Genomic DNA, 25,888 nt, shown 5'->3' with positions numbered 1-25,888 from the left:
TTGTGACACCGAGTCCTTGATGGAATACTTCCTCATTCCTCATTCTTCCACAAGCACTGGAGATTTTATGGCGTCATAAATTAGTTAAATTAGCCTCCCCGCATAAGCGGTACCTAAATTCCTACTTGACAGATGCAACTGTCTTTCGGCTGCACAGGTGAACTATTAATGGTCAGGAGCTTTCCCTTACCCGGGTTGGCTTCGAACTCACGTAGTGATTTCTTGCAGATGGTTACTAACCAGCTGCCCCACAGTCCGCAACATTTTCTTTATGGTACCATTAAAATATCTCTCCACTTAAGTGGTACCTATTTATCTACTCACAGCTAGGTGGGCAGTGAGCTGGGCTGAAGATCAAGTGCTCACCCCGACCCGGGCTTCGAACTGCCCACCTTTCGATTATGGCAGCTGGTGGTTAACCTGCTGTGCGAAATCCCGCCCCTCTTTACATCCCATGGTTCTTTTGGAGTACTTCTCAGAATACTCCAACCTATTGTGGGGATTCTGGGCATTGTAGTCCCCAAAGTACAGTTCCCAAGTTCTAGAGAGCCTGGCTGGCAGTGGTCAAGGGTGGATTCCTCCATCATAACCGCTCAGTATTGTCTGCAAGTGACGGAGGAGGGGGATGGGATATTCTTCTCCCCATCTGTATCTGAAAAGTTGTCTCTTTTTCGTGCCTCGTTCGTGTGTACATTTGTAAATAAAAGGTAAATATTGTCTGATATTGTCTCCCAAAAGCATTTCCTTGCTTTCAGAAGAAACCAGGCAAAGACTGTAATGATCCAAACAGCTATAGTCCAGTGGTTCTCAACCTGTGGGTCCTCGAGTGTTTTTGCCCATTCTTGGGAGGTGTTAGCTGGCCCTGATTGTTTCCTGTCTGGAATTCCTTTGTTTTCTGAGTGGTGTTCTTTATTTACTGTCTTGATTTTAGAGTTTAATACCAGGGGCCAGATTCCCTTTCAGTGGCCTTTTAATCGTGGATTATCTGCCTTGATATTCTGGGTTATATGGCTGTGTGGAAGGACCCTCAGGGCTCTTCCGCACAGGCATATAACCCACAATATCTGCTTTGAACTGGGTTATCTCAGTCCACACTGCCCTATATCCCAGTTCGATGTTTGGTGCTAAATTCGCAAATAGAGTAATTCCTACATAACGTTACCTTGTATTGAACTGCTTTTTCTGTTGATTTGTTGTCCAACATGATGTTTTGGTGCTTAATTTATAAAATCATAATGTAATTTGATGTTTAATAGGCTTTTCCAACATTTTAGCTTATCCAATGCTTTTGTTTTTCAGTGATTGGTTTGGGGGGGGGGTGCCAAAATTCTGTTCGCCTACACTTGAAAATTACCTTGGGCCGGCCCAACGGTACCCTCAGTTCGCTTCTGACACAATAAATACATCGAATAAAATTGCCACCTTCTCTGCTCTCAACTGCATTGTTGCAACTTTGCAAAGAAAACAGAAGAGGCAAGGTGTTCTGGTGTGTCAGGGTTGTTGTTTAGTAAATAATAATACAATAATACACAGTCATTTAAAAAGGGCGCCTGGCTCTTTGCTTCAGGCTGGGAAATGAAGTTTGGTCAGGAATCAAAGCCGGGTGCCAGGAATCCGAGATGCCTTCTGCGCTCCCGGGCCTCCCTGCGATGCTGGGCTTGACACCACAAAGAGGCCTCCTTCGCCAGTCCAGCTATCCGTATCCATCGGCCTCTTTCCCTACTTTGTGGGTTTCGGATTGGCCAGGTCTTCGATGGCTTTTCTGAGCTAGAAGGAGAAGAAAGACAGGAGAAAGCAAGCAAGGAAGCAAGTACAACCTTCTCTATGTGGATTTGCCAGTTTCACTGGTGTGGGAGGGAGGGCGTTCTAGACATGTGATTGTACTGAGCATGTTCAGACTCAGGACTCCATTTTGTAGTCAGTCAGCTTTACACCTCAGTAGAGGTGGATGTTGTGTCTGCTTTACACCTCAGTAGAAGTGGATGCATGTTGCTGTTTGGGCTTCACTAGAGAAGTATGACTTATGGACTTCAGTGAGAACGATGGGAGAAAGCAGGCAAGCACAACCCGATGCCTGTCTGCTCAGGACCAAGAACAACTTCCAAGCTGGTTCTGCTCCTGTAAGTGTACCTGGGGCCCCTCTCCTCTGTCCCCAAATCCAGCTGGCAGTGAGCGTATGTTGATTTGCCAATTTGACTGTCTTTAGTGTGGGAGGGAGGGCGTTCTAGACATGTGATTGTACTGAGCATGTTCAGACTCAGGACTCCATTTTGTAGTCAGTAGCTTTACACTTCAATGGAGATGGATGTTGTGTCTGCTCTACACCTCAGTAGAGGTGGATGCATGTTTGGCATCAGACCTCAGTGGAGGTGGATGCATGTTGCTGTTTGGGCTTCACTAGAGAAGTATGACTTATGGACTTCAGTGAGAACGACGGGAGAAAGCAAGCAAGCACAACCCGATGCCTGTTTGCTCAGGACCAAGAACAACTTCCAAGCTGGTTCTGCTCCTGTAAGTGTACCTGGGGCCCCTCTCCTCTTGTCCCTCCCACCCTCGGCCCCCTCTCCTCTGTCCCCAAATCCAGCTGGCAGTGAGCGTATGTTGATTTGCCAGTTTGACTGTCCCTCTTTGGTGTGGGAGGGAGGGCGTTCTAGACATGTGATTGTACTGAGCATGTTCAGACTCAGGACTCCATTTTGTAGTCAGTCAGCTTTACACCTCAGTAGAGGTGGATGTTGTGTCTGCTTTACACCTCAGTAGAAGTGGATGCATGTTGCTGTTTGGGCTTCACTAGAGAAGTATGACTTATGGACTTCAGTGAGAACGATGGGAGAAAGCAGGCAAGCACAACCCGATGCCTGTCTGCTCAGCACCAAGAACAACTTCCAAGCTGGTTCTGCTCCTGTAAGTGTACCTGGGGCCCCTCTCCTCTGTCCCCAAATCCAGCTGGCAGTGAGCGTATGTTGATTTCCCAGTTTGACTGTCTCTCTTTGATGTGAGAGGGAGGGCGTTATAGACATGTGATTTGGAAAAGCGCTCAAGACTTGGCTGTTTGGTTGTGCACTTAAGTAAATCAGATCTAATTTGCCAAATAGTCACTGTTGAATGTTTTTATGTTGAATGTTTTTACATTGTGGAATGATATTTTAAATTGTAAGTCGCTCGGAGCACTCTGGTGGAGAGCGACTAATTAAGAAATAAAGTGAAGAAGTGAAGTGAAGTACTGAGCATGTTCAGACTCAGGACTCCATTTTGTAGTCAGTCAGTTTTACACCCCAGTGGAGGTGGATGTTGTGTCTGCTTTACACCTCAGTAGAGGTGGATGCATGTTTTGCATCAGACCTCAGTGGAGGTGGATGCATGTTGCTGTTTTGGCTTTAGAGAAGTATGACTTATGGACTTCAGTGAGAACAACGGGAGAAAGCAAGCAAGCACGACCCGATGCCTGTCTGCTCAGGACCAAGAACAACTTCCAAGCTGGTTCTGCTCCTGTAAGTGTACCCTTGGCCCCCTCTCCTCTGTCCCCAAATCCAGCTGGCAGTGAGTGTGTGAGTGAGTGAGTGAGTGAGTGAGTGAGTTACCTCCTTCCTGGAGACCACCCCCACCACTCTCCCCAGTTGGGTGACGAAGGCCCACTGGAGGCTGAGCATCTCAAAGAGGTTGTGCGCCTGCAGTGGAAGAGAAAGGAGAGAAGAAGGGGTCAGTTTGGGGCATGAAAGGAGGGATGGGGGGCAGCGGGCTGAGAATAGTTGAGAGGGGTCAAAGGCTGCACGGCCACCACTACCAGTCCCTTAGGCCTGCTTCCTTCACTAACAAGTCTCCTGCATCTCTCAGCCAGGCTGAGACAGCAGCATCCCAGCATCTTCTCTGCCGGACCACACGCCAGGCTGTCTGGCCATGTTCCAGAAGCATTCTCTCCTGATGTTTCACCCATATCTATGGCAGGCATCCTCAGAGGTTGTGAGGGTTAGGGTTAGTGACAACCTCTGAGGACATCTACCATAGATGTGGGTGAAACATCAGGAAGGAATGCTTCTGGAACATTGCGAGACAGCCTGGAAAACTCACAGCAACCCAAAGAAATGAATGCTGTTAAACAAAGCTCTCATAACCAGAGCAAGAAGGCTCTCCACTCCCCCGCATGGTTGTCCTTGAGTCTGATAGACCACCTTGGCAAGTGGAGGCTCCGTCAAGCCGTTGCGGCCAATGGGAAATCGTGGTGCCAGGAGTGCCGACCTAGACTTCAGCCCCATTTACCTGGTGGAGGGAGGTCCAGGGAGAAAGCTGCAGGGTGACTGGGCTGAAGGCACATCCCTCGCCCAGCGTCTGGCAAGATGGCACCTGAGGGGGAAAAAGGGACAGGTGGGTGGATGGATGGGTGGAAGGAAGAGGGGATGTATAGTACTTCTTCTGAGTTTGCCCCTGCTCCCCACAGCCATGTCATTAAGGCTAGAAATAAATCATGTTCTTACTCCTAGAATAGTATATTTTTCCTTTTCAATAAGGTTGATTGCCATTTATTTCCAAAGGGATATATGCCCAGTGTTCTGTCACGCACTGGGCCTGTAACTATTGTTTTTTTGTATAGGATGTATACTTATCCTATAAGTATAGGCGCCTCAAAGAGAGGTTCTTGAGGATTTTCCTGAAAGGGATGGTCTTTTGAGTCTTTAATGTGATACCAAAGTCTTTATTGTTGAACAAATAATAAATCTTCAAGGAGTCAAATAACACTTCAAGGTTTCCTTAATAAACTGTTGGCTTTTCAGTCTTGTTCCCAAGGGACAGGCAATTGGCTTTGGATAACTGTGAAAACCGTCTTAAAACCTCTCCCAGGCTGTCTATTATATGGGCCTAGCTGATGTGGGACCTACTACCAATTCCAAATGCGTCTGGGTATCGAGTGGACCTACCAACCAAGGCTTGTAGATGTTTCAGCTGGGGTTCTGTGGATCTGTGGGGCTGTTCTCTCTCTGAGGTTTCTTTGGAAACTTTAGGGCTGTTTCCCTCAGGAGCTGTGAGGCTGTGAGGCTGTGAGCTCTCAGCCAGAGCTTTTGGGACTTTCCCCTGGAATTTCTGTTTCTGATTCCTCGGATGTTCTTGAAATATGAAGCTTTTCTACGGGACGAGCTGGTCTACGTCCTATAGCTTAGCTTCCTTAAGTGAGACTGACTTAAAAATGGCTCCTTCCCTCCCAGAGCCCTGAACAAGGGGTGGAACCAAACTTGACGATTGACAGGCGGCCTGTCCTATGATTGCAAACATTAGCAGCAAGAAAATAAAAGTCGGAGCTTCTGGTACAGCCGTATCAGCACACCCAGAGACTGGGTGCAGTTAACTCCAATATGACCCACCTCCTCCTCGTGGGGCTGGACAGAGGCATCGTGGGTCTGGAGGAAGTGGATGAGTGCGGATCTCTGGACGACCCCCAGGAGCATCGAGGTCTCTGCGGGGAAAGCAGAGGGAGAGGAGGGCTGTGCTGGGCCTGTGACCCCCCAGTCCCTTCTGGGGCAGAGCAGGGACTCGCAAGGCCTCCTGAAAGGAGGCCTTGTAGGGCTCCCAGTTTACCAGCGCTGTCGACCACTGGGTACTCGGGGTCACTGGTTGAGGTGACCACTCTGAGGACCTCCTGGAACGTGGCATCCCTGGGCAGAGTGATGAAGTCCGCCTTCATGAACTCCTGCGTGATGACTTTGTAGGAGCTGTCGGCGGAGGAAAGGTTAATAGCCCCAGAGAACCCTCTCTGCAATGCATACCGAAGATAAGCCGTGTTAATTTGTAAAATCATAACCTAATTTGATGTTTAATAGGCTTTTCCTTAATCCCTCCTCGTTATTATCCAACATTTTCACTAATCCAATGCTTTTATTTTTCAGTGATCGGTTTTGAGGGGGTGCCAAAATTCTGTTCGCTTACACTTGAAAATTACCTTGATGGAGGTGGAGGCATGTTTGCATCAGACCTCAGTGGAGGTGGATGCATGTTGCTGTTTGGACTTCAGTAGCGAAGTATGACTGTGAGTGCATATTTTAACTAAGAGGTTAAAGATGGCAAAGAAACAACCATTGTCTGCTAACTAAATATATTTTAATTTTCAGTGATTGGTTGGGGGGGGGGCGCGCCAAAATTCTGTTCGCTTACACTTGAAAATTACCTAGAGCCGGCCCTGATTGATCAATCTGGAGCAAGAGAGGCTCTGGGCATAGCACGTCTCTCCTGGTTCTCAGAGCAAATCTCGAAAGGAGGATCCCAAGGTGCTCCCGGCCATGGCAGCCTCGCTTTCCCCGAATGTGAGACGCAGGGTCCGGCTCCCTCACTCACCCGATGTGGCGGCTGCGGATGCGGGGCAGGTAGGGCAGCTTCTTGACGATGATGGTGCCGTCGTAGAAGGAGGGCTGGAACTTCTGGGTGATGGCGTTGGCCACCAGCACGGCCAGGATGACCGGCAAGATGTGGGAGATCTGCCCGGTCATCTCAAAGGCCAGCAGAGCTGTGGAGAGCGAGTGGGTGACCGCCCCGGAGAAGGCCGCTGCCCCTGAGGCAAGAGGGTGGAGCACGGAGGAAGATGAGAGGCCGTGAAGGGAAGCCATTGGCCTCGCTATGGGGCAGAACTGGCCTCCTGCTGCCCCTCCCTCCCCACCCCAGCCCTGCGGACTCACCGGCCAAGGCATAGGCCCCAGGCGTCACGGGGCTGACCAGGCCTTCGGAGACGATCCCTTGCGGGAAGAGGACGGCAACCACTTCTCCCACCAGGCGCCCAATGGCAGCTCCTGTGTTTGGGGGAGCGGGAGAGAACGTTAGAGAGGGAAATGCTAAATGTGTGGAAAGGCTCGTTGTGTTTATCTCGGATAACCAGAAGTCTATTGTACATCACTGGAATAATGATGGTCACTCTGTTGAAGATACTCAGGGAAGAGTTTGCCACTGACCGTAAATGAAGACAGGCATGAAATACCCGGCAGGCATCGGCATGGTGGTGGCCAGGGTCAGCATCCAGAACTGCAAGAGCAAGAAGCGGGCGCATGGCACTGAGTGCTCACAGGCAGCCCACCCTCCCCAGAGCCCGTGGGAAACGTTGCCAAGAATCCCACCCAAAACCTTCGCCCTGGGGCCACGTGCTCCCCAACCCAAGCACATTTCAGTGGTGACCGGATGGAGAACACTGGATGGAATCTCCCCTTGATGAGTACCTTCATCACTAGGAAGACCACCAACGTGCCAAAGACGGTGATGTTAGGGTCCCACCACTCAAGCCACAGCTGGGAGGGGTCGACATGGAGCGGCCTGGCCAGGGATGCATTCTGGGAAAGGACGACCCAGGTGTGGTTGTCCAAGAGGGAGGTGAGGAGCTCCTTCATGTTCAGCTGTGAGGGAGAAGTGTGTCCTTCAGCCACTTTGGTTTCTCTGAACTGGCTTATGTGGCAACTCTACACCTCTCTATTGTCCCGTCCCCCAAAGTCCCAAGCATTGGCCAGAGAGTGTCACCCTGTAGCCACCGTGCTCTTCCTTTGGCAGGATGGACCCAACAAGGGCCGGACTTTAGCACAGAAGGTGAATCCCTACTTAGGCAATAAATCTTGCCAACTGGAAGGTAAAGAGTTCGAAGCCCGGGTAAGGGTGAGCTCCTGACCTTTATCCCAGCTTCTGCCTATAATAATAATAATAATTATTATTATTATTATTATTATTATTATTATTATTTAATAATAATAATAATGCAGACTGTGCAAGGAAACCGACAAAACCATTGATCATATCCTCAGCTGCTGTAATAAAATTGCACAGACAGACTACAAACAGAGGCACAACTATGTGGCCCAAATGATTCACTGAAACTTATGCCTCAAGTACCACCTCCCAGCAGCAAAGAACTCGTGGGATCACAAATCTGCAAAAGTATTGGAAAATGAGCACGCAAAGATATTGTGGGACTTCCAAATCCAGACTGACAAAGTTCTGGAACACAACACACCAGACATCACAGTTGTGGAAAAGAACAAGGTTTGGATCATTGATGTCGCCATCCCAGGTGACAGTCGCATTGACGAAAAACAACAGGAAAAACTCAGCCGCTCTCAGGACCTCAAGATTGAACTGCAAAGACTCTGGCAGAAACCAGTGCAGGTGGTCCCGGTGGTGATGGGCACACTGGGTGCCGTGCCAAAAGATCTCAGCTGGCATTTGGAAACAATAGACATTGACAAAATCACCATCTGCCAACTGCAAAAGGCCACCCTACTGGGATCTGCACGCATCATCCGGAAATACATCACACAGTCCTAGACACTTGGGAAGTGTTCGACTTGTGGTTTTGCGAAACGAAATCCAGCATATCTATCTTGTTTGCTGTGTCATACAACGTCGTTGTGTTAATAATAATAATAATAATAATAATAATAATAATAATAATAATAATGTTATTATAGCATAGCAGATTAATCACCAAGCAGCAATAAATCTTGCCAACTGGAAGGCTGAGAGTTCGAAGCTCAGGTCAGGGTGAGCTCCTGACCTTTAGCCCAGCTTCTGCCTATAACAATTATAATTATGTTATTATAGCACAGCAGGTTAATCACCAAACTGCAATAAATCTTGCCAACCGGAAGATTAAGAGTTTGAAGCCCGGGTCAGGGTGAGCTCCTGACCTTTAGCCCAGCTTCTGCCTATAATAATAATAATAACAATAACAACAACAACAACAATGTTATTATAGGACAGCAGGTGAATCCCTAAGTAGCAATAAAGCTTGCCAACCAGAAGGTAGAGAGTTCAAAGCCCAGATGAGGGTGAGCTCCTGACCTTTAGTCCAGCTTCTGCATATTATAATAACAACAACAACAACAACAACAATGTTATTATAGGACAGCAGGTGAATCCCTAAGTAGCAATAAAGCTTGCCAACCAGAAGGTAGAGAGTTCAAAGCCCAGATGAGGGTGAGCTCCTGACCTTTAGTCCAGCTTCTGCATATTATAATAACAACAACAACAACAACAACAACAACAACAATGTTATTATAGGACAGCAGGTGAATCCCTAAGTAGCAATAAAGCTTGCCAACCAGAAGGTAGAGAGTTCAAAGCCCAGGTCAGGGTGAGCTCCTGACCTTTAGTCCAGCTTCTGCCAATAATAATAATAATGTTCCAGAAGTATTCTCTTCTGATGTTTCGCCCCACATCTATGGCAGGCATCCTCACAACCTCTGAGGATGCCTGCCATAGATGTGGGCGAAACGTTAGGAGAGAATACTTTGGAACATGGTCATACAGCCCGGAAAACATACAACAACCCTGTGATCCCGGCCATGAAAGCCTTCGACAACACATTGACTTGTCACTGTTATAATCGGCATTGAACGTTCTATGATCTGATGCCCTGAGTCCCCTTCGGGGTGAGAAGGGAAGAATACAAATACTATAAATAAATAAAATAAACAAATCCTTACCCTGGAAGCCATGAACTGCCCCAGGCTGAGCGGGCAAGTGATGGAGGCAAGCAGAAAGGCAACCAGCGCGGAGTAAAGAGGCTTCCTGGAAAACAAGAGTTCAGAAGTGACTGAAGGACAATCCTTCCTCAGGATGGCTTCATGATGGCAACCTCCCAAACCTTTCACTATTTATTTGTTAATCTATATATTTGCTAACCTGTATTTTATATGTATGTTGATTTGCCAGTTTGACTGTACCTCTTTGGTGTGGGAAGGGTTATAGACATGTGAGTGTACTGAGCATGATCAGACTCAAGACTCCATTTTGTGTTCTGTTGCTGTTTGGACTTCAATGCTCCGGCATTCACAGCCATTGAGAAAGAGGGACCTGGAAAAGCTTCTCAGCTTCAAAGCTCCTTGGACTTAAGGCAACCAAAGACTGTAATGTATATTTTCCTTTACCCCTTTGAAACTTCCAGCTTATTGCGATAACCTTTTGTGAACAATAAAACCAGCTTTGAGTTAGCTACAGTGTTTTGGTCCTTGGGAGTTCCAGTTTCTCTAAAGGAGGGCAAGAAGCAATCCCCTGGGGAAAGATGTCACGTTCATGCCTCTTTCGCTAAGAGTTATAGCCCCAGGCACGACGGCACACATTACATGAATACTTGTGAATATCACTTGTTCAACGAGTTGACGTCTAACAAGGTCATGCCCAGAGACTGGGTGCAGTTATTTCCAATAGGTTCTAGCGCATTTTATTTCGCCAAATTGCTGTGTGTGTGTGTGTGTGTGTGTGTGTAAAGAAATCCTTGCAAAGTTGCTTGCAAAAGATCTCTGCAAAAGGGAGCTGAGCTTTTGCAGAGGCAAGCCACGCCTCAAACAATGTATCGGTTTGCTGGCAGATGGCTGGGTTTGTCAGTTGGTAATCTGAGCTTGCGGGGAGAGCACAGAAATGGAGAAGCTCTCTAGCTACGGTCAAGTAGCAGTTTGAATATGCTATGCTGTAAATAGAATGCTGATGTTATTGATCTTATGCAACTACATGGACATTGTACGATTGCAGAACTGCTTTATATTTCAACTCAACAAGCAAAAGTAAAGTTCTTTTGTTCTTTCAATTCCTCTGCCTGGTGTGAGTCTTTTGCACATGGTGTTAACTGGACACTGCTGGATTCCGCTATACTCCTTAATACATTTTTCAGGAGAGGCTTACTCTGTGGCGAGGAGGGCGGCCGTGAACCTGTTCCTCCGGACGTAGCCCAGGAGCCAGCGCTGGCAGAAGAGGTAGGCGCAGCTGACCACCCCACAGAGAGCCCTGCAAAGCAGGCAAAGGAGAGTGGGGTTGGCGCCCAGGGGCCTCGGACTGAGCCCCTTCCTCCCGTCCCGACACACGGCCCTCACCCCAGCAACATGAAGAAGAAGGTCTCGGGCAGGTCAAAGGGCAGATCGATCTTGAAATTGGTCTTGAAGATCGCCATGATGGTCTCTGGAACAGCGGCAAAAGGGGGACAGGGAGGGGAGCTGGGCAGTGAGTGTTAAATCTTGGACAATTTGCAAAAAAGACCAACGACAATCACAAGGAACGCTTCCCATGTTAAAATCTGTGTACATTTGACCAAAGGTTGTATTCTATATTTTACATTTCATATATTTATAGCAGAAGGTTACTGAGATATTTCCTGGAGTTTACTGTAATTTACTGAAAGCCCTGGCACAAAGGGTGTTTGACCTTTTAGTCTGAGGCTCGCCAGTTCCTTGTATGCTTTGATTAGGCTTCACTATTGTTTCCTCTTTCCAGTCCTGTTTAGGTCAACCCACCCCTTTGATGCTTTAGAAATGTGACGCTTTGACGTAACTTCCCCAATTGGGCTTTTGGGATGTTTATGGCCCTAGAGAAGAAGTGACCCATGAGGCTTGGTCGCCATTCCATCTTCCTGCTTTGTTCCTGCTTTGTCTGCTCCTATTTTCCAAGATGTAGCTATCTAGATCTTTGTTATTTTAATCCGTCTATGTGTATCAGAACAGGATAGATTAGCTAGTTAGCTCCAAACCTTTTCTATCCATCAATGGATTTCTTTTTACCTCAATAAATGCTTTTAAACTTTAAAGCTAACTTTGCATCCCTTTGCCTTCCTGATGACACAGAGGCCTTCTGAAACTCACACCGCGTGTGTTGCCTCCTCGCTCTCTTCTCGCTCACCTTGCTCGCTGTTGAACACGGCCAAGAGTCGGAACATGAAGGCCCCGCAGGTGGCCGAGAAGAAGCCCCTCCAGTAGTCGCGGACGGCAAAGTGGGAGGAGACCACCTCAATGCTGAAGAGGACCCCTGGGAGAGAGGACACGTATCAAGATGTGGAGCAAGCCTGCCTTCTGCTGTCCTGGAGACTAGCACATGGAACAAGGGCTTCAAACTACACGAAAGGAGATTCCACCTGAACATCAGGAAGAACTTCCTCACTGTGAGAGAGAGCTGTTCAGCAGTGGAACTCTCTGCCGCAAACTTTCTGCAAGGCAAATGGACCTGCTTACCACTGATGGGAGCCCCAAAGACGGTTGCCACGCCAACAGCGGCCCCTGCCACCAGCATCTCGTTCTGTTTGCTCTTATCCTGGAAGGAAGGAAGGAAGGAAGGAAGGAAGGAAGGAAGGAAGGAAGGAAGGAAGGAAGGAAGGAAGAGCAATCACTCCATGCTGGGTAAGAGCCTGATGGATTCCATCAGGATGGAAACATTTACCAATCCTGGGTTGCTGTGAATTTTCCGGGCTGTCCGGCCACGTAGATAGATATGGGTGAAACGTCAGGAGAGAATGCTTCTGGAACATGGCCAGACCGCCCAGAAAACTCAGAGCAACCCAGTGATTCCGGGAATAAATCACTTGCCAATCTCGAGTATAAGCCAACTTACTGATGCCTCAATTAATGTACAGTAGAGTCTCACTTATCCAACACTCGCTTATCCAACGTTCTGGATTATCCAACACATTTTTATAGTCAATGTTTTCAATATATCGTGATATTTTGGTGCTAAATTCGTAAATACAGTAATTACTACTTAGCATTACTGCATATTGAACTACTTTTTCTGTCAAATTTGTTGTATAACATGATGTTTTGGTGCTTAATTTGTAAAATCATAACCTATATTGATGTTTAATAGGCTTTTCCTTAATCTCTCCTTATTATCCAACATATTCGCTTATCCAACATTCAGCCAGCCCGTTTATGTTGGATAAGCGAGACTCTACTGTAATAATAAATAGAGTACAATCACAAATGTAATAACAATATCAGAGTGACATAATAAATGTAATAATAATAATAAAATAGAGTAAAATAAATGGAACAGTGACAATAATAATAGAGTACAATTATAAATGTAATAGTAATAAAATAATCAATGTAATAATATCAATAATAGAGAAAATTAATAAATGTACCATATATACAGTAGAGTCCCGCTTAATAATAAATAGAGTACAATCACAAATGTAATACAGTAGAGTCTTACTTATCCAACATAAATGGGCTGGCAGAACGTTGGATAAGCGAAAATGTTGGATAATAAGGAGAGATTAAGAAAAAGCCTATTAAACATCAAATTAGGTTATGATTTTACAAATTAAGCACCAAAACACCATGTTATACAACAAATTTGACAGAAAAAGTAGTTCAATACGCAGTAATGTTATGTTGTAATTACTGTATTTACGAATTTAGCACCAAAATATCACCATGTTTTGAAAACATTGACTACAAAAATGCGTTGGATAATCCAGAACGTTGGATAAGCGAGTGTTGGATAAGTGAGACTCTACTGTTGGATAAGTGAGACTCTACTGTTGGATAAGTGAGACTCTACTGTTGGATAAGTGAGACTCTACTGTACATTAATTGAGGCATCAGTAGGTTAAATGTTTTTGAATATTTACATAAAAATGTAATTAAACATAAGGGTGTCCAACTCTGATGAAATCATTCTTCTCATCTTCTTCAATGTGAATGTGCTTATGTATCCTTTTAATAATAATAGAGTAAAATAATACATGTAATAATAAATAGAGTAGAATCACAAATGTAATAACTATAATATCGGAGTGAAATATTAAATGTATTATTAATAATAAAATAGAGTAAAATAAATGGAATAGTAACAATAATAATAGAGTACAATAATAAATGTAATAATATCAATAACAGAGAAAATTAATAAATGTACAATATATACTCGAGTATAAGCCAACTTGAATATAAGCCAACCAGGACCCTCACCCGAGTATAAGCCGAGGGGGGCTTTTTCAGTGCTTAAAAAAAGGGCTGAAAAACTCGGCTTATACTTGAGTATATACGGTATTAGCCGTTATTTCACAGAGTGTGGTTTTCTGCTTCTCTTGGGACATCTTGAGGGCCACGTGGGCTTTGGCCTCACCTCGTATTCTCCAGAGACGCTAGTCCGGGCCTTCCCAAGGTAAGCAGCCAACATGCTGGAGAGGTGGACAAACGGGCCCTGCAAGAAAGTAGACAGTGGGAAGAAGGAAGCCTAAGCAACCTGAAAGACCGTTGCATCTGCCGAGTAAAAAATTTAGGTACTGCTTTATGCGGGGAGGCTAATTTAACTAATTTACAACACCATAAAAACTGCCAGCAGCGTGCAGAAGAAGGAGGAAGTACTCCATCAAGGACTCGGTGTCACAAGTGGATGATGAAGCAGCAGCTCCCCCTGTGGCAGGAGTCGAGCAAACTCTCATGAAGCCGGAAGCTGGAAAATGTTAAATAGCCTCTGTGTCTGTCTATATATTGTGTGTCTAATGGAAGACGAGGAAGGTCCGGAAGGTGAGGAAGACCCTCAGCCATTGGTCAATTCTAGATAAGGCCGAGATATAAAATTCTTTGTTTGCTACGACATGTTTTGTAACGGAAGTAGGTCTGGAAGGTGAGGAAGATCCTCAGCCATTGGTCAATTCTAGACAAGGCCGAGATATAAAATTCTTTGTTTGCTACAACCTGTTTTGCGATGGAAGTAGGTCTGGAAGGTGAAGAAGACCCTCAGCTATTGGTCAATTCTAGATAAGGCCGAAATATATAATTCTTTGTTTGCTACAACATGTTTTGCGACGGAAGTAGGTCTGGAAGGTGAGGAAGACCCTCAGCCATTGGTCAATTCTAGATAAGGCCGAGATATAAAATTCTTTGTTTGCTATGACATGTTTTGCGACGGAAATAGGTCTGGAAGGTGAGGAAGACCCTCAGCCATTGGTCAATTCTAGATAAGGCCAAGATATAAAATTCTTTGTTTGCTACGACATGTTTGCGATGGAAGTAGGTCTGGAAGGTGAGGAAGACCCTCAGCCATTGGTCAATTCTAGATAAGGCCAAGATATAAAATTCTTTGTTTGCTACGACATGTTTGCGATGGAAGTAGGTCTGGAAGGTGAGGAAGACCCTCAGCCATTGGTCAATTCTAGATAAGGCCAAGATATAAAATTCTTTGTTTGCTACGACATGTTTGCGATGGAAGTAGGTCTGGAAGGTGAGGAAGACCCTCAGCCATTGGTCAATTCTAGATAAGGCCAAGATATAAAATTCTTTGTTTGCTACGACATGTAGATTCGGTAGCACACGTACAACTTTCCCGAGGAAGATGGTGCTCCCGCAGGCCAAGGTACAGGTGAGGCCCACCACCTTGGCGCCAAAGTTCTCGATGGCCAGGTACTCCTCCAACATCACGCCGGAGAGGATGGTCTTCAGCTCAGGGATGCCGGAACCTGGCGGAGAAGGTATGGAGGACAAAGGGCTGGTGACTGGACTCGGGGCTTGGTGGACCTCCGACTCACCTCTCCCCAGACCCAGACTCACCTCCGGAGTGGGGGGTGATGCTCTGGGCGAAGCCCGTGGAGAAGGCGGAGAGGGCGATGGGGTACATGGTCCAGGAGAGGTACTTGAGGAGCGGGGAATGGACCTCGTGGTAGAGCCAGGCGTGGGCTGCGGAGGCGGAAGAGGAGGAGGAGGAAGCAGCAAAGAGGAAGGAGAGCCAATCAGAACGGCCTGGCACCTGTGGCTGGATTAGACGGCCGTGTGGACTCATACTGTGGTCAAACCCGGGCAGCCATCTGCATTCACCCTAATCTGACCTGCAGCAGTGAGTTCCGCCGATCGGAAGGAGCCATGCTGAGATCAATCCGGCCATGCATGCATGCCCCAGCAGCAACTTAAGATGTATTTTCTGCCTCTTCCCTGTGCCTTTCAGACTTTTAACTATGTAACAAACCTCTAATAAAAGAATCTCCTTGCTCTAACCTCCCTTCTTGTGGCTATTTTGTATCCTTCCTTGTACTGAAGCATGAATTCCCTCCCGATCTTAGGAGCTCTGTCTTCCCCTCCTTCTCTCTCTCCTTCTGGGAGAACCACGGAACCGTGGATTAACCCTTCCCCCAGCCTCTATTTCCAGTCATATCTCTCTCATTTTGACCTCAAGCATGACTACCTTCCTTACCCCTAACTCCAAAGGCCTCCCCGTCACGAGGAGACCACCCGTTCTCAAATTAATAAAGTTTTTAGAAGCAAATCAGCCGATTGTCAAAGCCTGTCAAAACTGTCAAAACAGAGTTTCCCTGTGCTGCGGCAGGATTTTCTCTACAAGAACGGACTCACGAAGGTTCGGACTACGTGCTGGGTGTGGAGGGGGCCACCCAGGGCTCCCTGCCTGCCGTTCATGAACTGCCCTCATTTTCGGAGTGCCCCCTCCCACTGACCTTTGGCCCAGTGGGGCCCTTTCGCCCGGATTGCCACAGATTCCACCCCCTTTCTGAACTTTTATTACTTTAAGAATTACCTGCATTAAAACTTGGGCTCTGGGATGGGTGAAACAAGATGAATTATGTTCCCACATGTGTCCTGTGTACCCTGCATGTTCCCTTTTCCCTTTATTACCATGACATATATTTTATATTAAAGGATGACCGAAATCTGACCTAGGAATCAATATGAACAGATAGCTGTCAACATTGACCGGAGGAGATTATTCCTCACACCAGGAGACTGTCAGACGCTCATCTTGCATGGACAATAGATATGGTCTTTCTCCCATTAAACGTCGGAGCTGGCCCATTTAATGGAAAGATGACTATCTGGTTCTCGGACCACTTACAATGGGGACAATCAAAGCCTATGATTGTCCCAGCTGTCAAAATGAACTGGACTCGTTCAGAAACAGATCCTGCCCATCTGATCAGCTTTGGCTCACCAGAATCTGGCAAGCCCGCCAGACAAATATGTGTATTTGCACACACCCCAAGAAGCAGTCTGGAAACTACCTTGAGGGCTTATCAAGGCTCTCGGTACTTCCTTCTCGCATATTAACTCAATGACTCAATCATAATCCCTAGCAAATCCATTGTTTTCGGCTCAGCCTGCCTCCTCGCCGCTGATTGGTGGAAACACCGAGACGGCAGGAGCTCCTTGATTGGACGGGGGTTCGCGCTGCCGCTTCAGGGACCAATCAGCGCACAGGTGGGCGGGGGAATGAATGGCGCGAATTTCAAATCGTGCCTCCCATTTTCTGTATTATAAAAGTTGCTGTTCGGTATTGTGTGTTATGGCTCCCTGAAGAACGATCGCGGGGGTCATCCTTTTCAGCTGAACTGAATAAACAACTCGGTCTTCTTTCTTCACGTCTGAGGGTGAGATCTTTGTAGCCATAATACAAACTATTAGGCCTCAAACTATAAATCCCACCTCATAATACAAACTATTAGGCCTCAAACTATAAATCCCGCCTCATACTACAAACTATTGGGCCTCAAACTACATTTTGCCTTGGCAAACCCGAAGCAGTAATGGAAGGGCCTGATCGTGGTGGAGGAGGCTGGTTGGGGAAGCAGTTACCGTTGGCCACTTTGGCCACCGTGAAGTCCATGGCGAAGCTGACCAGGGCCATGAGGACACCCAGGGCGAAGAGGAAGTACCAGTCGTCCCCCACGCGGAAGAGCAGCCGCTTGATGCACGCCAGGCAACCTATGGAGGAGGAAAGGGGTCTGGAGCTGACCCATGGGGACACAAGCGGCTTTAGCAGCCAACAAGTCCACCAAGGGACCAAGTCCACCAACCTCCCAAACTTTTTACTATTTATTTGTTAACCTGTATTCTATGCGTATGTTGATTTGCCAGTTTGACTGGACCTCTTTGTTTTGGGAGGGGTTATAGACATGTGATTGTACTGAGCATGTTCAGACTCAGGACTCCATTTTGTATTCATTGTCTGATATCTCCCTCAGTGGAGGTGGACGTGTATCTGCTATCACCTCAATGGAGGTGGATGCATGTTGCTGTTGCATTCAACTATATATTGAATGTAATCATATTAGAAATGGGAATAGAAAATATATATATAATCACTAGCAGAATGTGTGCATTTAGCCCCAAAATACACTCTGCCAAGCAAATAACTGTCTCCCCATAGCAGAGACCAAAGTTCACCCCAAGTGCCAGAGACATACATCAAGTGTCAACAAGAATAGATAAAGCTCCATGCTAATGGACAAAAAACAAATTAAGGCTTTTGGGATGTCAAGATAAGACCTGGCGCCATGTAGGAGTGCTAATGACTCCCTGAAAAGCTAAGATAGGGGAGAATTCCTCAACCAATGGGATCCCTGAAAGCCTAGATAGGAATTCCTTAGATAAGGCCTAATGGAGGGTCAGAGGTCTTGAAAGTAGCCTATATTTTGGGAAAACGCAAAAGCAGCTTTTAGTAAAGTGCAAAGTGATGGATACTGCCTAAATGATGTAGGTAGATGAAGGCAAAAATGGTATAAAAAGGCCTGTGTTTGTTTGTTCTGTACCTTCGCTTTCCTGATTACAGGAGAGGGTCCTTCCTATTGTTTATTCTCTCTGGCCACTGAGAATAAACGTCTTTTTCTACAGCAACCGGAACTCTCTTTGTCTCATTACCTCAAACCTTTGTCTGCCATTTCACTTTAGTCTAACAGCTGAATAACCTGTGTGCCATTACAGGAATGCTTATGAATATCATTTCTTCAAAGGGTTGACTTCTAACAAGGTCATGCTTTTTCTTGACTAGTGGTTTCCAAAAAGTGAATGGATATTCACATTTGCCGAACGGATAGGACATCGTTTTTTACCTTTTCAATTAGGTTATGGTTGCCATTTATTTTTCAAAGGAGACGTGCCCAGAGACTGGGTGAAGTTATTTCCAATAGTCTTGGGGCCCAGAAGGAAAATCCAGTCCCACCACCGGAAGCCCCTCTCGTACCTCTGACCTTCCTCCGGGTTCTGGGGAACGGCTGCCAGTCCTTCTCCAGCACCAGGACCTGTGCGGCCTCCTCGTCCTCGGAGCCTCCTCTCCCTTGGCGGCCCTTTGACGGCTCTTCTGCGGCCATGACGCCCAGCCTTCCGAGCCTGGAGAGACAGCAAAGGGACTGGGGAGATTCACCCCCGTTGTGGGCCTGCGGTGATGCTCAGGTGCCCCAGGAAAGCAAGCAGGGGGTCCCACTCTCACCCACCGCCCACTATGGATGAGAACCTGCTGGCCTCACACCGGCCACGGAATGCACGAGCCAGGAGGGAAGGATACCTCTGGGCACACGCAGAGTGCCTTTCCCTTCACACAGACTCCTGGACGTTAGTGGATACCTGAATTGGGTGTCAAGCCCTCTGTGGGAACGCAGTCAGGAATCCTTCTTTGACTTGCACTGGGTGTTTGCTGGTACTGCTGCTGCTGGGCACAAGGAGAATCTGTTAATGTGGGATTTGTGTATTGATAGTGTTTAAATGCAATTTGTGCCATGCTTGTATTGCAGCTGATTGCATCATCCAGAATGTACCTTAGTGTGGAAAGAGTTAACTGCCAAGAAGCTATAATGACCTTGATGTGTGGCTGGAACTAGGGAGTATCCAGACACAAGTGTTTGTGCATAACGATTGCGTCAGTTCAGTTGAGTTCTGTCTGCCTAGAGTTCAAGTCAAGTTCTGTTGGAGAACAGAACAGTCCTGTCTTCGTCTGTCGTCTGCAAGTCTGTTTGTGTTGATTACTGCTACATACAGTTTTTCTGGACCGCTCGCAGTCTGGCTTCAGGCCTGGGCACAGTACCGAGACGGCTTTGGTCGCCTTGGTGGATGACCTCCGCAGGGAACTGGATGGGGGGAGTGTGACCCTGCTGGTTCTCCTGGACATCTCAGCGGCTTTCGATACCATCGACCATGGTATCCTTCTGGGACGGCTGTCTGGGATGGGGCTTGGTGGCACTGTTTTGCAGTGGCTCCGGTCCTTCCTGGAGGGCCGTTCCCAGATGGTGAAGCTGGGGGACACCTGCTCGGACCCCTGGCCTTTGACCTGTGGGGTCCCGCAAGGGTCTATTCTTTCCCCCATGCTTTTCAACATCTACATGAAACCGCTGGGAGAGGTCATCCGGAGTTTTGGAGGGCGTTGCCATCTCTACGCAGATGACACGCAAATCCACTACTCGTTCCCATCTGACTCCAAGGAAGCCCCTCGGGTGCTGAACCAGTGCCTGGCCGCTGTGGCGGACTGGATGAGGAGGAACAAGCTGAGGATCAATCCCGACAAGACAGAGGCCCTCCTGGTCAGTCGTTCGTCGGATCGGGGTATTGGGTGGCAACCTGTGCTGGACGGGGTTGCACTCCCCCTGAAATCACAGGTCCGCAGTTTGGGGGTCCTCCTGGATTCAGCATTGACGCTTGAGGCTCAGGTGTCGGCGGTGGCCGGGAGGGCTTTTGCACAACTCAAACTTGTGCGCCAACTGCGACCATACCTCGTGAAGTCTGACTTGACCACGGTGGTGCACGCCTTAGTTACCTCTAGACTGGACTACTGTAATGCACTCTACGTGGGGCTTCCCTTGAAGACGGCCCGGAAATTACAACTAGTCCAACGCTCGGCGGCCAGATTAATAACGGGAGCGAGTTTCAGGGAGAGATCCACTCCCTTGTTTAAGGAGCTCCACTGGCTGCCGTTCATTTTCCGGTCCCAATTCAAGGTGCAGACCATCATTTATAAAGCCCTAAACGGTTTGGGACCCGCCTACCTTCGTGACCGCATCTCCTACTATAAACCTGCCCGAGCCCTTCGTTCATCTGGGGAGGCCCTCCTGTCTCCACTGCCTTTATCACAGGCCCGCCTTGTGGGAACAAGGGAGAGGGCCTTTTCTGCTGTGGCCCCCCGTTTGTGGAACTCACTGCCCATTGAGATCAGGCTAGCCCCCACTCTTTTAGCCTTTAGGAAAGTTTTAAAAACATGGCTCTTCCGGTGTGCTTTCGGAGAGTAATTGTATATACCTCCTGTGTTTCTCTCCCCAACATGTATTCTGTAGACCCTGTTCCCCATGGTTTTATTCTTATCTCTTCTTACCCCGAGTTTTTAACCTTGTGTCCATGCGGCCCGCCCTTGTTATGTTATGCTACGTTCTGCTTTTTTGTTCTGTATTGTGTAGTGTTATTGTTGCATTGTTTAATTGCATTCTGATATGTTGTTTTTATATTTTGTCTATTGTATTGTCTTGGGCATGGCCCCATGTGAGCCGCCCCGAGTCCCCGTTGGGGAGATGGTGGCGGGGTATAAATAAAGTTTTATTATTATATTATTATTATACAGTAAAACTTTGTAAATAGTTTTACCAACATAATTATTATTATTATTATTATTATTATTATTATTATTATTTTATTTTTGTACCCCGCCACCATCTCCCCAGAGGGACTCGGGGCGGCTTACAGATATAAACATCTCTGAGTGTCTCTTCGTTCTGCACTCCACTGCTTTCACTATTCTATGATTCTATTATCCAACTACTGCTGCACTGCAAATACTCTGACAACTTGGTTATGGGCCCAGATCCTAGACTGGACCTGATCCTGGAGTTTGGAGTGGAGGAAAAAGTTGGAGCTGCGAGTGTGACCAGAGACGGAACCTGCTGTTGTGGTGAGCCTGCTTTGGTGTGAATCTGTGTGCAGTCTTCGGTGGAAGACTGATTCCTGGAGAAGCAGAGCTGTGAGCGGGGCGTGCTGGAGCCGGACTGATTGATGGCCAGAAGTGAGAAGTGTGGAGCCATAAATCTGGAAGCTTGAGGGGGACTGCCAGACGCTACTGAAAGTGTGGAACCATCAGTGGCTGGGCTGAAACTCGAGAGCGAGGGTCTCCGGAAGGTTTCATGTGTAAAGACCAAATACCTGAGGCCGCAGACCTCGGCGGATCCTCCTTGCAGGTAAACCAGGATCCTGCAAAGTCTCTGCGTTGCGCAGCCAAAATAGAGCAGCCCGTCCCTTGCTGCTAGCTTGCAAGAGAAGGCAATGCCACTTGTCTGTCTGTCTGTCTGTCTGTCCATCTATCTATCCACATAACAAAACTGAAAATCTGCTCCCACCTCCACAAACAGCTACAACCCACAGTGCTGAGGATATCAATACACAAATCCCACCAAAAGCGCTCCCTCCAATGACATTGCAGGTTACAGCGAGCGCCACGAACGTGTAGCCCAAACCCTGTCAATTCCCTCCTCAAACACTGCAGCCCACCACCCAAGGAATACCTTCCTTCAGGAACAATTTCATCCTAGATTTTATGTGTTTCCTCCACCACAGACACCACTCCATTGGTGTGGAATTTGCATGACCCCGCCCACTGCCTCTTGTTTACCCCCTTCCTACACTTTTCAACTCTGTCAGAGCAAAAACTAAATATACTGGAAGAGTTTTGGGGGTTGATTCCACATGATGGAAGTTGTAGTTCACTCTGCATCAAATCCGAGCACTGTGACCCCCACTGACAATGGACCTGGACCACATTTGGCACACAGAACCCAAGAAAAATACTGGAAATCAAGGGAATTCACCTTGATTTATAACCGTTGTAGGTACTGGGATGTATAGTTTACCTGTAATCAAAGGGCACTCTGGACCCCACCAATGATGGAATTAGACCTCAATTGGTACTGGATTGATTTGACAGGACTGGCCCACGATGGTGGGAATTATAGTACCTGGCAAACAGAACCCCCTTGACCACCTGAACGTACCACCATGGTGGGAGTAGTAGTTCACCCTGCAGCTGGAGAGGACACTGAACCCCACCGATGATGGACCTGGACCTCACTTGGCACACAGAACCCCCTTGACCACCTGAACATACCACCATGGTGGGAGTAGTAGTTCACCCTGCAGCTGGAGAGGACACTGAACCCCACCGATGATGGACCTGGACCTCACTTGGCACACAGAACCCCCTTGACCACCTGAACATACCACCATGGTGGGAGTAGTAGTTCACCCTGCAGCTGGAGAGGACACTGAACCCCACCGATGATGGACCTGGACCTCACTTGGCACACAGAACCCCCTTGACCACCTGAACATACCACCATGGTGGGAGTAGTAGTTCACCCTGCAGCTGGAGAGGACACTGAACCCCACCGATGATGGACCTGGACCTCACTTGGCACACAGAACCCCCTTGACCACCTGAACATACCACCATGGTGGGAGTAGTAGTTCACCCTGCAGCTGGAGAGGACACTGAACCCCACCGATGATGGACCTGGACCTCACTTGGCACACAGAACCCCCTTGACCACCTGAACATACCACCATGGTGGGAGTAGTAGTTCACCCTGCAGCTGGAGAGGACACTGAACCCCACCGATGATGGACCTGGACCTCACTTGGCACACAGAACCCCCATGACCACCTGAACATACCACCATGGTGGGAGTAGTAGTTCACCCTGCAGCTGGAGAGGACACTGAACCCCACCGATGATGGACCTGGACCTCACTTGGCACACAGAACCCCCTTGACCACCTGAACATACCACCACGGTGGGAGTAGTAGTTCACCCTGCAGCTGGAGAGGACACTGAACCCCACCGATGATGGACCTGGACCTCACTTGGCACACAGAACCCCCATGACCACCTGAACATACCACCATGGTGGGAGTAGTAGTTCACCCTGCAGCTGGAGAGGACACTGAACCCCACCGATGATGGACCTGGACCTCACTTGGCACACAGAACCCCCATGACCACCTGAACATACCACCACGGTGGGAGTAGTAGTTCACTCTGCAGCTGGAGAGGACACTGAACCCCACCGATGATGGACCTGGACCTCACTTGGCACACAGAACCCCCATGACCACCTGAACATACCACCACGGTGGGAGTAGTAGTTCACCCTGCAGCTGGAGAGGACACTGAACCCCACCGATGATGGACCTGGACCTCACTTGGCACACAGAACCCCCATGACCACCTGAACATACCACCACGGTGGGAGTAGTAGTTCACCCTGCAGCTGGAGAGGACACTGAACCCCACCGATGATGGACCTGGACCTCACTTGGCACACAGAACCCCCATGACCACCTGAACATACCACCATGGTGGGAGTAGTAGTTCACCCTGCAGCTGGAGAGGACACTGAACCCCACCGATGATGGACCTGGACCTCACTTGGCACACAGAACCCCCTTGACCACCTGAACATACCACCACGGTGGGAGTAGTAGTTCACCCTGCAGCTGGAGAGGACACTGAACCCCACCGATGATGGACCTGGACCTCACTTGGCACACAGAACCCCCTTGACCACCTGAACGTACCACCACGGTGGGAGTAGTAGTTCACCCTGCAGCTGGAGAGGACACTGAACCCCACCGATGATGGACCTGGACCTCACTTGGCACACAGAACCCCCTTGACCACCTGAACGTACCACCATGGTGGGAGTAGTAGTTCACCCTGCAGCTGGAGAGGACACTGAACCCCACCGATGATGGACCTGGACCTCACTTGGCACACAGAACCCCCTTGACCACCTGAACGTACCACCATGGTGGGAGTAGTAGTTCACCCTGCAGCTGGAGGGGACACTGAACCCCACCGATGATGGACCTGGACCTCACTTGGCACACAGAACCCCCTTGACCACTTGAAATGGAAATGAACGCCTGACGTTCTCCTCCTACCTGGACCCTTGATTTTGCTCAGGTAGAAATGGTCCTCCTTGCCCCACAAGCAGTCTCTCCCGGGCTTTTCCTGCCCCACCACCTTCCTGGCCGCCTGACTCACCTCCTCCCAAGGGCACTGAGGGGAGGGCTGTGGCTTTCGGCACCTGTGTTTTGGGCCAGGTAATGCACACACACCTGTGCTCTCCGCTCCTCCCTCCTCTGTGACCTCCAACCGTGCCCAGGAGGCTGTGGGCCTGCCAAGACGCCCTTGAGAGCGGCCAGCCCCACGCTGGATGGAACTGGCCGGCAAAGGCAGGGACCGGCTCCTGAGTGTTTCCTGTTGTTTTTCCTCAATGCGACTGTCACCTGGGATGGCGACAACCATGATCCAAACCTTGTTCTTTTCCACAACTGTGATGTCTGGTGTGTTGTGTTCCAGAACTTTGTCAGTCTGGATTCGGAAGTCCCACAGTATCTTTGCGTCCTCATTTTCCAAGACTTTTGCAGGTTTGTGATCCCACCAGTTCTTTGCTGCTGGGAGGTGGTACTTGAGGCATAAGTTCCAATGAATCATTTGGGCCACATAGTTGTGCCTCTGTTTGTAGTCTGTCTGTGCGATTTTCTTACAGCAGCTGAGGATATGATCCATGGTTTCGTCGGTTTCTTTGCACAGTCTGCATTTTGGGTCATCAGCTGATTTTTCGATCTTGGCCTGAATGGCCTTTGTCCTGATGTCTTGCTCCTGGGCTGCAAGGTCTTGTGTCTCCTTCTTCAGGGTCCCATTCGTGAGCCAGAGCCAGGTCTTTTATTATTATTATTATTATTATTATTATTATTATTATTATTATTATTATTAATTGCCTTTGTCCTGATGTCTTGCGCCTGGGCTGCAAGGATCAGGCCTTCTGTCTCCTTCTTCAGGGTCCCATTCGTGAGCCAGAGCCAGGTCTTCTCCTTCTCAGCTTTTCCTTCAATTTTGTCAAGGAACTTTCCATGCAATGTTTTGTTGTGCCAGTTGTCAGCTCTAGTTTGTAGTGCGGTTTTCTTGTACTGATTCTTCCCAAATGTCTAGGACTGTGTGTATTATTATTATTATTATTATTATTATTATTATTATTATTATTATCATTATTATTATTATTATTATTATTATAGAATCCTAGAGTTGGAAAAGACCCCATCGTGGTCGAACTAGGCCGGCCATCTGCATTCAGTCTAATTTGACCTGCAGCAGAGAGTTCCATTGATTGGAAGGAACCATGCTGGGACCAATCTGGCCATGTGTGTGTGTTCCAGCAATAGCTTAAGATATATCTTTTGCCTCTTCTCTATCCCTTTCTCACCTTTAACTATGTTTTGTTGTGCCAGCTGTCAGCTCTAGTTTGTAGTGCGGTTTTCTTGTACTGGTTTTTTGTCTGCTCAGCTTTGAGAAGTTTCTGATTTTTTACTTCAGTCAAAGCAGGTTCTTCACTTTGTTGTTATTATTA

The 25,888-nt window shown here is 47.9% G+C and overlaps 2 protein-coding genes across 8 annotated transcripts in view; one reads left to right on the top strand and one right to left on the bottom strand.

The window, feature by feature from the left end:
• The window catches only part of fam131c (family with sequence similarity 131 member C), a 14,048-nt gene extending 13,326 nt beyond the window's left edge, over nucleotides 1–722 (top strand). For all 3 annotated transcript variants that reach the window (XM_062965576.1, XM_062965577.1, XM_062965575.1), the window contains exon 6: nucleotides 1–722. This exon is cut by the window's left edge and continues 1,836 nt beyond it. The gene's annotated coding sequence lies outside the window, so the exon portion shown is untranslated.
• Nucleotides 723–1,481: 759 nt separating this feature from the next.
• On the bottom strand, nucleotides 1,482–24,866 carry LOC100557982 (chloride channel protein ClC-Kb). Of its 5 annotated transcripts, none has more exons than XM_062965573.1 (21): nucleotides 24,597–24,866; nucleotides 19,074–19,155; nucleotides 18,694–18,839; nucleotides 17,307–17,435; nucleotides 15,279–15,404; nucleotides 15,048–15,187; nucleotides 13,852–13,929; nucleotides 11,955–12,033; nucleotides 11,626–11,751; nucleotides 10,827–10,911; nucleotides 10,639–10,740; nucleotides 9,444–9,528; nucleotides 7,191–7,364; nucleotides 6,930–6,999; nucleotides 6,660–6,770; nucleotides 6,322–6,535; nucleotides 5,569–5,702; nucleotides 5,355–5,446; nucleotides 4,258–4,341; nucleotides 3,582–3,668; nucleotides 1,482–1,767 (listed from the first exon to the last, which is right to left on the bottom strand). In XM_062965573.1, the coding sequence occupies exons 3-21, from the start codon at nucleotides 18,818–18,820 to the stop codon at nucleotides 1,720–1,722; spliced, it is 2,091 nt and encodes a 696-aa protein (XP_062821643.1). In that variant the 5' UTR covers nucleotides 18,821–18,839; nucleotides 19,074–19,155; nucleotides 24,597–24,866; the 3' UTR covers nucleotides 1,482–1,719. The 5 variants fall into 5 exon arrangements, with proteins under 5 accessions (XP_062821643.1, XP_008120042.2, XP_008120040.2 ...); XM_008121835.3 differs by lacking the exon at nucleotides 24,597–24,866 and adding an exon at nucleotides 24,523–24,588; XM_008121833.3 differs by lacking the exon at nucleotides 24,597–24,866 and adding an exon at nucleotides 24,420–24,541.
• Nucleotides 24,867–25,888: the final 1,022 nt, after the last annotated feature.

The sequence above is a fragment of the Anolis carolinensis genome, unplaced genomic scaffold (assembly GCF_035594765.1).
Source record: "Anolis carolinensis isolate JA03-04 unplaced genomic scaffold, rAnoCar3.1.pri scaffold_15, whole genome shotgun sequence".
Taxonomy (NCBI): Eukaryota; Metazoa; Chordata; class Lepidosauria; order Squamata; family Dactyloidae; genus Anolis; species Anolis carolinensis.
This window is presented reverse-complemented; position numbering and strand designations above follow the sequence as displayed.

Coding starts and splice junctions, on each gene's coding strand:
- LOC100557982 (XM_062965573.1), bottom strand. CDS start 18,820: ATGGCCGCAGAAGAGCCGTCAAAGGGCCGCCAAGGGAGAGGAGGCTCC. Junction 9,529..10,638: donor GCCGCCCTCCTCGCCACAGA/GTAAGCCTCTCC, acceptor CTTGTTTTCCAG/GAAGCCTCTTTACTCCGCGC. Junction 7,365..9,443: donor GGCAGTTCATGGCTTCCAGG/GTAAGGATTTGT, acceptor TCTCCCTCACAG/CTGAACATGAAGGAGCTCCT.